Source organism: Pectinophora gossypiella, chromosome 18 (genome assembly GCF_024362695.1).
Source record: "Pectinophora gossypiella chromosome 18, ilPecGoss1.1, whole genome shotgun sequence".
Lineage (NCBI taxonomy): Eukaryota > Metazoa > Arthropoda > Insecta > Lepidoptera > Gelechiidae > Pectinophora > Pectinophora gossypiella.
In genome coordinates, this window is record NC_065421.1 from 10,754,820 (window position 1) to 10,769,021 (window position 14,202).

At 38.6% G+C, this 14,202-nt stretch overlaps 2 protein-coding genes, 1 long non-coding RNA gene and 2 other non-coding genes across 12 annotated transcripts in view; 3 read left to right on the top strand and 2 right to left on the bottom strand.

Annotated features, from left to right (window-relative positions):
• Positions 1–717: 717 nt before the first annotated feature.
• LOC126375370 (U2 spliceosomal RNA) lies at positions 718–910 on the top strand. The gene has a single exon (XR_007567575.1). It is a non-coding gene; the product is annotated as a U2 spliceosomal RNA (small nuclear RNA).
• A 587-nt stretch (positions 911–1,497) lies between these two features.
• On the bottom strand, positions 1,498–7,423 carry LOC126375214 (potassium channel subfamily K member 9). The gene is made up of 7 exons (XM_050022111.1): positions 7,290–7,423; positions 6,932–7,149; positions 6,481–6,655; positions 6,109–6,215; positions 5,175–5,293; positions 4,488–4,599; positions 1,498–3,423 (listed from the first exon to the last, which is right to left on the bottom strand). The coding sequence occupies exons 1-7, from the start codon at positions 7,420–7,422 to the stop codon at positions 3,292–3,294; spliced, it is 996 nt and encodes a 331-aa protein (XP_049878068.1). The 5' UTR covers position 7,423; the 3' UTR covers positions 1,498–3,291.
• LOC126375371 (U2 spliceosomal RNA) lies at positions 3,636–3,828 on the bottom strand. The gene has a single exon (XR_007567576.1). It is a non-coding gene; the product is annotated as a U2 spliceosomal RNA (small nuclear RNA).
• On the top strand, positions 6,944–7,805 carry LOC126375222 (uncharacterized). The gene is made up of 2 exons (XR_007567544.1): positions 6,944–7,065; positions 7,320–7,805. It is a non-coding gene; the product is annotated as an uncharacterized LOC126375222 (long non-coding RNA).
• Positions 7,806–8,259: 454 nt separating this feature from the next.
• LOC126375192 (bifunctional glutamate/proline--tRNA ligase) overlaps positions 8,260–14,202 on the top strand; it is a 56,921-nt gene continuing 50,978 nt past the window's right edge. For all 8 annotated transcript variants that reach the window (XM_050022063.1, XM_050022065.1, XM_050022066.1 and 5 more), the window contains exons 1-7: positions 8,260–8,387; positions 8,474–8,806; positions 9,220–9,370; positions 10,022–10,144; positions 10,387–10,513; positions 12,398–12,590; positions 12,757–12,928. In XM_050022063.1, the coding sequence (XP_049878020.1) occupies positions 8,351–8,387; positions 8,474–8,806; positions 9,220–9,370; positions 10,022–10,144; positions 10,387–10,513; positions 12,398–12,590; positions 12,757–12,928 (1,136 nt within the window). In that variant the 5' untranslated portion in view covers positions 8,260–8,350. The remainder of the gene's footprint in view (positions 8,388–8,473; positions 8,807–9,219; positions 9,371–10,021; positions 10,145–10,386; positions 10,514–12,397; positions 12,591–12,756; positions 12,929–14,202) is intronic.

Below are 14,202 nucleotides of genomic sequence, written 5' to 3' on the forward strand. Positions count from 1 at the left end.
GGTAAATGACACATAAAAGGTAAAAGGAGCAATTTATAGACTCAAATCCCTTGTAAACTAATTTAGAATAATGAGGGATAGGTCAGTGCCTCGAGATAACATTGTCGTTTCGTTACTAATTTCATATTTCCTTGAAAACCATATTTTATCTTTAAAAAGTAGTTGCCTAAAATACTCAGACCAATCAACAACAAATATAACTAATTTGAACAAAATTTGAATTTAGTTTCTAAAATATCCAATAGATGTCGCTGCGCCGTGGTAGCGTTACAAACTTATATTTTGCGGCTCCTACAATCGTTAAAAGTTATCATAAAGCAATATTTACAATATAATTCATGTTTTAATACAATTTCATGTCATTTTAATACGAATTAGTACCCAAATAATGTTATCGAAATATAGACGGGCAATCAACCTTGTATTTGGGATTGGGAACATTCCCATTTAGACCCATTATTTTATCCTACGTACGCATTGGAAAAGTGGGTAATCTACTTGATATTTTTAATTGAAATATCCCAAAATACCAGATTGCCCACCCATCTATAAATGGAACTAAAATTTAAATACGTTTTTGTATTTTGGGACAAAACTGGTGTACTACATAATGAAGTAACGATTTCGTGGACGGCAAAATAACTTTGTAAAATTCTACATCGCGGTGTTAAGATTTCTGCGCAAACAATGACCCGATCGCACCTCGGAATTTTTGGTATCGCTTCTCGGCCTTTTGGCTAAGATCAAAGTGTAGTATCTGTTCTTTTCAGCTTAATATCTGAAAGTTCCCTCACTGAGGGACCAGTATATTAAACTGATTTTTGTGACCAGACGGGATGTTCGGGGCTCGCTCCACTCCCGTCGCGGGTCGGCCCGGCATTGCAGTGCCGCCGGGATCGGCCCACATAATACCTTGTAATACCTTGGATGATTTCATCTAAACACTGTTGTTGATTGCAGTGGAATTGATGAATTAAAGTTTGCTGAAACGTGGCAGTTACGTTCTGTATGTTCGCAGACTGTGTAAATAATGTTTGGCATGACTCACGTAGGCAATTATTAACTAGATAAAACAAACTCAACAACAAATTAGATCACAAAGAGAAAATAATTCGCTACGGTTTATTAGATAAGTAAGTAGGTAGATACTCGAAAATTATAAAGTTTATCAATGTCAAAATTTACTCTGTGTACTTATTACTTTACTTATTAGTTTAAGTATAGATAGAATAGACTTTGGTGTTTATCTTAGCATTTGCCTATTAGTGGGATCAAGCAGGTAGGTTGGATCAGTGAACTATATTATCTTTCGGTTGGATTAACTATGAAATAATCGTTCCACAAATCCATTCCACAAAAAAGATCTATGGCCCTTGCGAGGCAAAACCGGGATGCACAACTCGAGATGCATCATCAGGAAAATATGAAATGCATTTTTCTTTTATATAAAAACATTTATTTTGACATCAATCCATTTGGCACGTACGACATTTATAATTGTATTAAAATACAAATACACAATTGATAATTACCTATAACATTGAACCCAAAATAACAGAATAAGTACATTATGCTAACAAAAAAAGAGACCAAATCATATCACATACTTGTTTGTGCTATCAACTCAATATAACACTGTTGTGTGTGTGTGTGTGTTAAGCTCGCTCCACCGTCGACCCCTTCTTTACCTCGTGGAAGAATGGAGACAAGAGCAAATCCAACTTAATTAAAAAAAAAAAACTCATTATAATCATACGTATACTAAGTATAGGATATTTAAAAATGGAAGGTGAATCCACAAATATTGTCTTTATTTACTGTGCATTAGTGTGTTAGTGGGTATTTAGTTCATCATGCGACGGATAGTAGGCACCTCTGACTAACCCAGTTCTGAACATAGTCGTATCGTGAACTAGGGTAGCATGTAACGACTACGTACGCCTTAACGTGCCTTCCGAAGCACGGACCATCTTACCTTTAGATGTCCTAACCAAAGCAGGGAACACAAAGTGATTTTTGTGATATATCCCCAACGGGAACCTCCGGCTCGTGAGCCCAAAGCTCAAGTACTGGACCACGGAGGTCGATTATAAATATTATTTCGTCACGAAGCTGATGGCAAGTCAGAATACAAAGATATTATTGGACACTGATCACGAAGATTATAAATAATATGGTACAAAATGTGGCACATTAATTATTGACAATATATTCTATTCTACGTTAGATCGTGGTAAAACGAGTGTTCTTAAGTAAAAGTAGACTCTTTGTCTTTTATTTCGGTGTAAGTGTTAATAGTGTCAAAGTTTTCGAACAAGTACAATAGTACGTTAAATTATAATTATCTAGGGTATCTTATACATTTGGCTTAAATTATCACGAAAAACATGGCACTTTCAACAACGGAAGATTCGTTTCTTTTGGCATCTAAGTATTTTTCTAAAATACCTAATAAATATACGTCACTTTAATACGTCATAAAATATCATCATAACACAATGGAACGAAATTACTCCATAGATATTGGAGCGTATAGTATAAGTATACCATGGGAGCATTGATCTCCATAATTTTTCGTTTTAGTGTACTGGTGGAAACCGTAGCCTATGGCCAATAGTGGGGACGTATTAGACATAAAATAAGGAAGAATGCTACAGCACATTACGAAAATGAACACAGTTTAAAATACCCAAAATTCTGACTTCAAATTCAATACTTATTACGACACCCCTAAATGCTTGTCAGCCCTAATTTTAAATTTCACTTAACTCCAACATTTTTTGCTTACGACTAAAATAGGTAACACTTAGTGCTCCATAAAATAGGTACCTTGGATTTCAATCCACATAATAAATTAATATTTGACCTAATTTGACAAAAATCATCTTAGATTCATTAATAACAACCTTAGAATTAGATATACGATCATCGTATTATTTCTAAAAGATTTAGTTAAAAATATTAAAATTAAAAATACGATACACAGGTTCGGTAAAAAGAAAGGGTACCAATGAAATTATGCGAACTGAGCATCTGACTAGCCCAGTTAGGAATATTATTGTTAGCTTATGTTATACCAAATGATTCCTAGAATAAATCGCTTTCAGCGAATGTAAGTATTGTGATGGATTTTACCAGAGTAAATAGAGTCAATAAGTGTCACAGACAGACAGACCATCCATCCATACGTCTGTTTTTATTGAAGATAATTCTTTTAGAAATAAGCTGTACGTTTGTGTCTTTTCCCCTGTAGAATAAAGTAACTATTGTAATAATAAATGAATTATCATTTTACACAGAAGCGCGCTCGAGGCGATCGGGCGCTAACGACAGGCGGCTCCGTAGAATGCGGTGAGGCACCGGAGTGCCGAGTAGGGCCCCGCCCTCGCACTGCTTGTTGCCCAGGCAGTTGCACGAACACACCTGGCAGATAAGATAAACTAATGAATAGGTGCTTACAAAGTAACCTACGTAATTAATGTTCTGGGACAGAAAATTTGGAATATACCATGCTATCTTGTAGAATTCGAAGACATTTTAATCGACTACAATACAAATAAGTAAGGCAAGCAAGGAGATACAACTAGACTAATACTATACTAGTCTAGATCTGATGATCTACGTGTGTCAAAGGTATTATGTGGGCCGATCCCGGCGGCACTGCAATGCCGGGCCGACCCGCGACGGGAGTGGAGCGAGCCCCGAACATCCCGTCTGGTCACAAAAATCAGTTTAATATACTGGTCCCTCAGTGAGGGAACTTTCAGATATTAAGCTGAAAAGAACAGATACTACACTTTGATCTTAGCCAAAAGGCCGAGAAGCGATACTAAAAATTCCGAGGTGCGATCGGGTCATTATTTGCGCACAAATCTTAACACCGCGATGTAGAATTTTACAAAGTTATTTTGCCGTCCACGAAATTGTTACTTGAAAGATTAATTCGATTAAACTAATGTAATAGATAAACAGTGGTCTAAAACAACAAATAATTAGTTTGATAATATTATTTATGTTCTAATACAAATTATACAATATCAAAAATTGTATTAAAATACGAATTACACAGAAGAAATTGCAGTCTAGGTAACGTTTACGAGAATATGAACCGCAAAATATAAGTTTGTAACGTCAACATGGCACAGCGACATCTGTCGGAATTAATAGGAATTATTTATTTTCCTTCGTTACCTATTGAAGTTTTATATATTCGTCATAAGTTATTTTTGTAAATGAAAGGAAATGCTATCAGGATTTGCAGTGCACTTGGGGGGCTCACAGTTCTCAGGGCGATCTGATACCACAACAATAAAACCACAAAATTCTTTTAGGGTATTATTTACACACACCGACGCCTCAGGGCGCTCTGGGCGCTCAGAGCTCTCAGGGCGCTCAGGGCTCTCAGGGGACTCAGTGCGCTCAGGGGTCTCATTCAGTAATAGAATTAGAAAAATACACCAATTTTTTGGCGCAATATTTACACTCACCGACGCCTGGTCATCGTGAGAGCGTTGTCGGCCAATTATCGCGTGACTATCAATCGGCAGCAGCGTGCGAGATCCGTCTTTGTCTTCCTCGCGGGCGTTCTCTTCGGCTTGCCTGAAAAACACATTTACTTAGAACACAATATATTCTAAATTACGCTAAATAATTCCAAGTATTTTTTTCTTGACTAAATCTGCAGGTCACATCTGCCCTTGTGTCACATTATAAATTCTGAAACTTAATGTACCCTGAGCCATGGAATAAGGAATAATACTACGATTAGAACTGCAACTCTTCGCTCCCCACCAGCGTCTGAGATAGGTTTACTACTCATGTTCAATAAGTAAAGTGAATACTCAAGTTGAATACAAAGGTCACATCATCATCATCAAACCATATCTCACATAGTGAACGAGTGCCCTCTGCACCGGTTCCCAGGTGGTATAGCCGGGCTGTATTGTGTGACGGATGCGGTAGAGACTTGGTTAGGAGAGCTTCAGCTGGATATATGATCCACGCAGGATATTTTATTTTTGTCTGCCATACGCAATAATAATCATCATCATAATAGGTACCTACCACGAAAAAATTACGGATCCTACAATACAAGCTACATTAGAATAGAGTTCTGAAGCATGATCTTGTGTTCTAGGGTGTAAGTGTCTATGGTTGTCAAGAACAGCACTCACATGGTCATGAACCGCAGCACGAGCAAGTTGATACTAGCGGCGACCACAGCCAGCCCGAAGAGAATGAACACCAAGCTGAGAGCTACGTACCCGGGCTTGCTCGTCAACGCTTGGTCATTCTGAAAACAGTTACTAATTAATTGCATTACGCCTGGTATACACGCACTCCTCGCCAGCTATTTTTAAGTCCAATGTTATCGGGGGCCTCCGGGCACAAATCCTGGAAACCACGTAATATCAATTATCTACGAACCAAACACTATATATGATATAAACACCATAAAAGGTCTATAAATGTTCCAATACAGCCCTTAAGAGATACTGGTACTGGTATTTACCTCATTAATAGAAAAAGCTACAAAGCAATACTTCACTGCGAGTGGATCAGAAAACACTGCAAGAAAATTAAGTAAGAAATCGCTTCCTAGATTGACCCAACAAGTCAACTCCTGGTGGTGTAATTGACGAATAAAATATTTTAATATTATTATTCAGTATTATTCGGTATTATGTAGTAGGCTGAGCTGTAGGCCATCTACGGGGACCACAGGTGGCGGAAGCGCACCCCTGATGCCGGGAAGCAGCTGTATAAGTACTGGTTGGAGGCCGAGGAAATGGACTCTGGTAGGGCTCTAGCTAGAACATCACCGATTGAGAAATTGGTCGGTGTACTGGGGAACGGAAGGCGATCGGGGCAACCACCGTTCTACACGCCCTATCTATGGAGTAATGAAAATGGAGGCGAATACTCCACTGACAAGAGCGCAGCTCTTAAATAAATAGAGAGATTCGGTATTATAAGCAGTTTATACGAACCTACAAGTAGAATTGACACAAAAGTTATAAATATTAAGAAGACAAAGATTTTCTGGTAGATACCTATAGGTACTTATAATACTAAGTACACAAAACACCTGCTACATTCAACACTTACTTGTAACGCAACATAGTCACCAAACCCGATGGTGGTGAGCGTAACGAAACAATAATAGAAACTGTCGAAGTAGCTCCAGCCCTCATAGCGAGAAAACACCGCGGCTCCTGCAAGAGATTTAATAGCAATTACACATTTTGATGAATTCGCTTTAAGTGCACGTCTTCCGCGAAAGTATACCTGCGACACTTACGCGCTATGTACTTTGCAAATACTTGATTAGGGTCATTGTGTAGAATTTATTTCATTTTTATTTTACTTTATTACGATTATTTTACTTTACGACGCCACAGAATGACCAAAAAAATACTACAAATATGATGAAGAGTTATTTTTATAAATTTTATTAAAAAATATGTTTCGCCACCCCACCCGTAGTAATAATAATTGACGATAGCATTCCGGTGGCGAACATGAGGTTCATTTCGGTGGCCTCGGTGGTGTTGCAGCGGAGGTAACACTTCGCCCGCCTTATCACCACCGAGGCAAACTTGTTCAGACGCTCGCCTATACTTTGGAACATCACTAGGCCGAGGGGGATGCCCACCTGAAATATTAATAATATTTATTAGCTTTTTAAATGGGATCTTGGTGTTTTAAATGTGTTTTTTTTTTAAATAGACAAATAAATGAGTGGAAGTACTTGTTCTGTGTTCAGTGCAACCACTTGCCCATATAATGGACACTATGGTATAGAGATGACGTAATTTAACTGTTTACAGGAAAAACTACAATATTTATTTTGAGGAAGACCTACTGCCATATACATTCATATCAAAATAAAAATAGAGTTAATTAAAACAATTTTATTCACACAACTCACCATAGCGTAGGCCATACAGAATGCCTTGCCTCCCACAGTGACCGGAGTGGAGTGCCCATATCCAATCATAGCCAACACAACAGTTGCAAAGTAGAATGCCCCAGCAAATTTCCACTGTGGCCCAGCCTTGTGCGGTTTGTTCTCGATTATTACTATCTCTATCATGTGGTAGTCCTCCGGAGTTATGTTGTATTTACGGACTAGACCATTCTTCATATCTAAAAGATTATTTTTTATACTGATATTTTTAGATGGCAATTTTAGTATAGGTTCTACTAATCTATAAAAATTATAAGGTTGATATACTTTATGTACTTTTGAGATTAACATTAAAAACTGCTTAAGTATATGGTACTACCTGATAGGACTTCCCATCGCTTGCTTTCAGTGTCGGACTCCAAAGCATCGAAGACTGCTGCACCAATTAGAAGATACGTAAATGTGCACACCACAAGAGAGAGTGTACGGACATTCTGGCGCTTCATTCTCATTAAAAAGTTGGATTATTTAGCCACAACAAATATTATTTCACGCACCCTGACGCATCATCTGAAAATATTTTTTTTCCATATAACAGTAATAAATTGACACTATAAAGCGACTGAAATAGTTCATAAAGGAATCATAGAATTTTTTTAACTTACCATTAATAGTAATTTTACTCCTGTCTATTTATAAATACAAAAAATCTGCCTCTAATGTCGGTCACACAATAAACAACAAAATAGTGTGAATGTTTTCTATGTACTTTTCTGGCATTTATATTATAATGTATAGAACGTGAAAATTGTACATATACTAAAATATTTATACATTGTATTTAATAAAAATACGTCGCAAAAGGGTATAATAGTTTCACTTAGTTTTGTAAAAATACGTCAATATTATTAGGTGTTTTATTAGGCCTACTCAAAAGTTAGATTTAAGTAAAATAAATAATTATTTTCTAAAGTAAGAAATATAATTGTTTAGATTTTGAGAGTTTGATAATGCATGTGTATATTTTGTTATAGTAATGTAAGATAAAAAACGGCTTTTATTTTGTATTATTTGTTTTTTTCATTTGATAAAAGTTGCTCTATAAAATATCTTGCTGAGGAATGTTCGGAAACTGAAAGTAAAAGAAAATCCATTATTGACTTTTTGTAACAAATAATAAATCTCGATTATAAAAATATTCACTATGCATTCAAAAAATAATATAATTGAATTCTTTGCTCATTTACTACTCTTTAAACCAACAGCTATATACATTGGCTGTGAAAGAAAGATTAGTTTCAGAACACTACATAACAGGTGACAATACTACTGTCATTCTGACTCTGACATTTCTCTTTCGAGTGTGCTCGGTCGGCGAGTGCCAGGTTTTCTTAAATAAACACGAAATATAACTCAAATAACCCCCGTGTTAGCTTCAAAATGAAAATCGTGTGCACTAAATCCAACCCGCCTTTAGGTAAAAGTAGTGCTTCCATACAAATTTCATTATATTGCATCAGCTCTTGAGTATAGCCTAAAATAGCATTTTCCTTGGTTCACCAGGTGGTCTTTTGGCTGTGGAGCTTTATAGGTCTCAGTCGAAGAGTATCGAGGTCGTGTGGGGCAATGAGTCCACTGTTACGCTGCCAAACGCTAAGAAACCCGTGCCATATGGGACAAGCAATGACCTGATAAGGATACTGGAGAATGCCTTTAACAAATCCGCTGGGCCTCTACAGAAGGTGACGATGAACCATTGGCTGTCCTTCAGCCTAATCATGGAGGACGAGATGCCCAAATCTGTGGAGTACTTGGACAAAACTCTTGGCCCACTCACTTATTTAGTTGGTGAATCTTTGTCTGTCTCTGATTTGGCTGTCTTCAGTGTGTTGTATGGTAAGATATAATTATGTATAAGCCTAATTATATTAAGTTATGAATTATTCTCGAACTTATAAGTCATAGTTATAGCAAAATAAGAAATAATTATATTTAGTGTCATTAGAATGTACATAGTTGCATCATAATATTTAAGTTTGTACTATTTGTAATACCTTCTAAAGTGAAATTAATATTTTTAAAGTAATATTTTTAGTCCCATCTAAGTCAAAATTTAAGTTTTTCTCTTTGTTACTTTCCCCAAGCGTGAATAAGTGCTATAATAACAAAAATTATGTATTATTTTTGTTGGCATACTATTAAAAATATAAAGGTCCCACTAGTAAGCACAGGAATTCTTTAAATCAACCAGGGGTATGAAGTACTCCACCACACCACTGCATCTATTGAATAATGTAATGTAATTTCAGTGTCAAATAAGTTCAAGGAGATCTCAAAGTCCAACCCATCAATCAATATAGAGAGATGGATGAAGCTGGTGCAGGCTCAGCCAGCCGTTGCCAAGGCATTGAAGGAGTTGCCTATGGATGCTCTTGAGAACCTATTTAAAGCCTCAAACAGGTGAGACACTTTCATTCTATGACAGAAAGACCCAATTGCTTTTATGATTATCATAAGGAATTTGAAAGCCAAGCTCTTATTGGTGTACCATTATTTTTAATCTAATTTTTATTTAGGATTGAGCCACTCTTGGTGGTTATGCCTCATAGTTTACAGCATTTAATGATGATCAAATCATCACTTAATAAAAGAACACCATTACAGCACTACACCATGCTGTTCAGGGATTGTTATTCCTAAGAGGGACAGTACAGCATTTATATCCTGGATCTTCTAAGAGGCAACCAATCTCTCCTTCATGTAGATTTTGGTGGAATAATTTCCTTCTAATCTCTTTGTTCCGGTCACACTCCACCAAGAAATGCATGAGGTCCTTGACAGTCCCACAACATGTACAATTGGGCCAGTCCTTTTTCCTCATTAAAAAGTAAAATTTATTAAGTGACATGTGACCAGAACACACTCTAAATGCCGAAATTAAAGTGCCCCTCGACAAACCAGCACCATCACCCTTCTAGGTCTTCCGCTGCCAGCCCTACCACCAACCTTCGAATTATTTACCGTTTTCGTAATCCTATTATCCTTCGTCCGCCTATAAGTATATATGTAGCCTATTCCAATTAAATATTTGAATTTGTATTATGTTTTTAGGAGGTCTCCATCTGCCAACCCTGAGACAGCCTCATCAGGTCGGCAGCAGGAGGGTAAGTTTGTGGAGCTGCCTGGCGCTGAGATGGGGAAAGTGGTTGTGCGGTTCCCGCCTGAGGCTTCTGGGTAAGATAAGATGTCAATAATAAACATAATAAAATAGTGAATTTTGAAAGTAATCCCCCCTCCGTCCTCTACGTAATTTTGGTGTCACACCACTTTCGCTTCTTCGATGAGAGTCATCAGTCTTCATAAACATGAAGAATAGGCGATATTCCGGTAACCCATTACTATAGATGCCCAAATTTTCCTCACCATAAGTAAAGAAATAAATATCATACCATAATGTATCAGTGGTAATATTCCAGGTTCCTCCACATCGGGCACGCTAAAGCGGCGCTGTTGAACCAGTACTACCAGCAGGCGTTCAAGGGCAAACTGATCATGAGGTTCGATGACACCAACCCTGCCAAGGAGAACGCAGAGTTTGAAAAGGTTGGTATTTGGGTACTCGCGTGCTCGATAATGCGGGAGCAAATTGTGTAATGCATTCGTTGCAGTGTATAATAAATACCCTATCCCTTCTTATTATCGTGTCAATGGCAAACTAAATAGTCATCATCATCAATTTAAGAGCATGCTCTTGTCGGTGTAGCATTTTCCATTCCAGTCTATCAAAGGCCAATTCCTTGACTTCCCTATAAGACACGACGTTAACCTTTTCTTTAATCTGTTCCATGTAAGCTCTTCTTGACACTAAATAGTATCGGCCCAAAACTTCGCAACAATTATGGCGCTATCTGCAGCGCTCATCAGATCCTTCGCTCATCGTTTGGCGAACAATGCCGCTCTTGCACTTAAAGTCCGAGCCATCCGAGAAACCCCATCTAAACAAATTGTCCGTACTTCGGCCCACCTGAGTCCGAAGTCTATTTAGAGACTTTCAGGTAAGCCAAGGCAAATCAAGGGGGATTTGCCTATACCCCTATATTTCTCATACACTCATAACTCCTTTGGTAAGGCAAATACATATCTTTATATGATAATTTCCATTATCAACAGCTTTGAGAGTGCAAGCTCTCGCGATGACTGGTCGATGCTGTGATTGGTTGATTCCGCACGTGCCCACTCTTGTTCTCTCTTTTACACTTTGGTGGAAACCCAACCTATGGGTGGTTTCGCTGTACCTTCAATCCGAGACCGTAAATGACGGATCCGAAGAGGTCGCTACATCCGATATCCGTCTACCGATATTTCTAAGTAATTTCCTACTATCCTTCATTCGCGGAATCGAATCGGATGTAGTGCGAAAACGCCCTTAAAAGCAGAGAGGAGAGAGCGGAAGTTCTCTCCTCTCTGAAAGTTCTCTCCTCTGTGCTTTTAAGGGCGTTCCGCAATCGACCAATCACAGTATCGATCAGTCATCTCGAGAGGGCGAGGCTCTCTTTGGTGGTAACCTCAACCTCAAAGTTGTTGTTAATGGAAATCGAAATATGAAACTGTTGTCATACATGTCTTCATGTAACACACTAATTCACAGCCTAGTGTGAATATTTTATTTAAATAATGTGTGTAGTATGTCACAAATGTTATGTAATAGTAGCCGACAGAAATATCCGGTATGAACATGAGCGCATTAATTAACTTTTATAATTAATGCCATTGTTCCAATTAAGTTTTGCTCCACGGGAATTCTCGGTACTGAATTTCCCGCCTTCATCACGCCTATATCTCCGAAGGGGTAGGATAGTATACATCCGTTCCTCACCAGTTATGTTTAATTCCCAAGTAATAGAGGACGAGCCTATCGCCATTAACCGAGCATAAGTCCTGGAAACCACGTGATGTCGAATATTTGTGGTCCAAAATTGAATTCAAAGTCATAAAGTCGAATAAGCCCGAGCGGGATTGGAAACCGTGACACGTCGATGTAAGTTACGAGTTCTCCGAACAGATCTAACACGGATTTTCGAAGTTGGAGTCTCCTATGGATGAACACCACCTGAACAAGTTCTCCTACTTGACACTAGCTGATCTCATCCTGCTTTTTTTAAATTATATTATTTTTAATGAAATCTCTCTCTATTTAAGAGCTGCGCTCTTGTCGGTGGAGTAACCGCCATTCCTCTCTTCTTCCCGCCAAAACCTTCACCTCCCGATACGACACGACCTGCACCTTCTCTTTTATTTGTTTCATAAATGTTATCCTAGGTCTACCCCTTCTCTCTTCCCTTCAATTTTTCCTTCTATAATGTTTGTTATAAATGAATCGTGTCGTATCAGGTGGCCAATCATATTTCCTCTCCGGTTCTCTATAGTCTTCAATAGTTTTAATGAAATAGCATCAGTAATAATATACTCGTCTCTTTCTGGTCCTAGGTGATCCTAGAAGACGTGGAGATGCTGGAGATAAAGTGGGACATGTTCACCCACACGTCGCAGTACTTCGAGCTGATGCTGCAGATGTGCGAGCAGCTCATCAAGGAGGGGAAGGCCTTCGTCGACGACACGCCCGCCGACCAGATGAAGACCGAGCGCGAGCAGAAGACACCCAGCAAGAATAGGGACAACTGTACGTTTAAATGATTTTCGTTTTCGTGGGTAATTTATTTTTTACGAAATGGCAACGCAGGGTGGGATGACGTCAGCTAGGCTACCTTGAAATGTTAGCTGTCACTTTTGAGCAAACCTGGTTTTCTTATACCATGGTGTTACTAATGTAGACTAACTCATTCCAGCGGTAGCCCAGAACCTAGAACTCTGGGAGGAGATGAAAAAAGGCACGGCGCGCGGCGTGCAATGCTGTGTGCGCGCTAAGATCGACATGCAGTCAGCCAACGGCTGCATGCGGGACCCCACCATCTACCGCTGCAAGCCCGAGCCGCACCCTCGCACCGGCATGAAGTACAAGTGAGTACAACCACTGAATACATACTCGTTAGCCTTTGTTCACACACACACACGCTTATTCTCAAACACATACGTACAAAGACACGCGCATACACATACACACACACACATTCACGTTAAATTTAAATGCATGCCAAAGGGGGCCGTCCATTAATCATGTGTTTTTTTTTTTGCATTCCCTCCCCCCTATTATCCTATATCACGTGTATTTTTAGTACCTACGAAAATAATTGCACGAAACGCCGCTTTTCGGTTCAGTATCGCGCGTTTGCCGAAAAAATTAATACTCGTGATATATTACTACCCCCCTCCCCCTTATGATATTTCGTGATTTTTTCATGGACCCCTCTCGAGGCTCGCATGATTAATGGACGGCCCCAAGGACGATGAGTCAAAACATCCCCCTCCATGAACAGATTTTTTTTTAGTTGATATTTTTGTTCTGTGGCGACTTTCTCGAAATACGCGGGGTTAAGCCGGAATTCGGGGGTTTCAGTACGATTTTGGGTATTGTTTCAACCAATTTCGAGTTACGACAAACTTTTTTTTTATTCTAAACCCCATGGAATTTGATAATTAGAACTAATCGGTAATCTTTTTAAAGATACTCATGAAATACAATAAATTACCTGTTGGAAGGGACGGGTCTCATACAGTTACGCTCATGCTCATTTTGTATTATAAGTTAAAATTTATGAAATAGGTACAAATAAATAATTGTTACGGTAGAGCGGAGTCTCCTAATACAAGCATATATGCCTGCTTAAAAGGAGATTCCAACCCTTATTTAATGCTATGTACCAGATGTTACTGCAATAAACTTTTTTTTGTTGTCTTGTGAGTAAAATGTAAATGGCTGATCATCTGCGGGCTTAGCACCGTAAGAACGCGACTCTTTCTCGCCGCGAGAGAGATCATCTGTCTCTTTCTGTGCAGTACTGTGAGAGAGTGACGGGTGACGATGCAAGAGGGAAATGCTGCCCTATTTTTCCCTAAAAAAGTATCGTGGATAATGCTACACCGACAAGAGTGTGACTCTTAAATTAGTGATGAGTGATGATCTGGCTTGTTAATTGTTTTTTTCACCCCATTAGGGATCAGTGTTACGTATAAACGTGATATTATGGGTGGTATTAATAAACTAATCTCATCTGAGACTGCCCTCAAGACCATGCTCAAGTCTCTGTTTTTATATGAGAACTGTCACATTGACATGATCTTGAGGGCCGTCTCAAAGCTGAGATTAGTTTATTAATACTAACCTATGAGTTTTT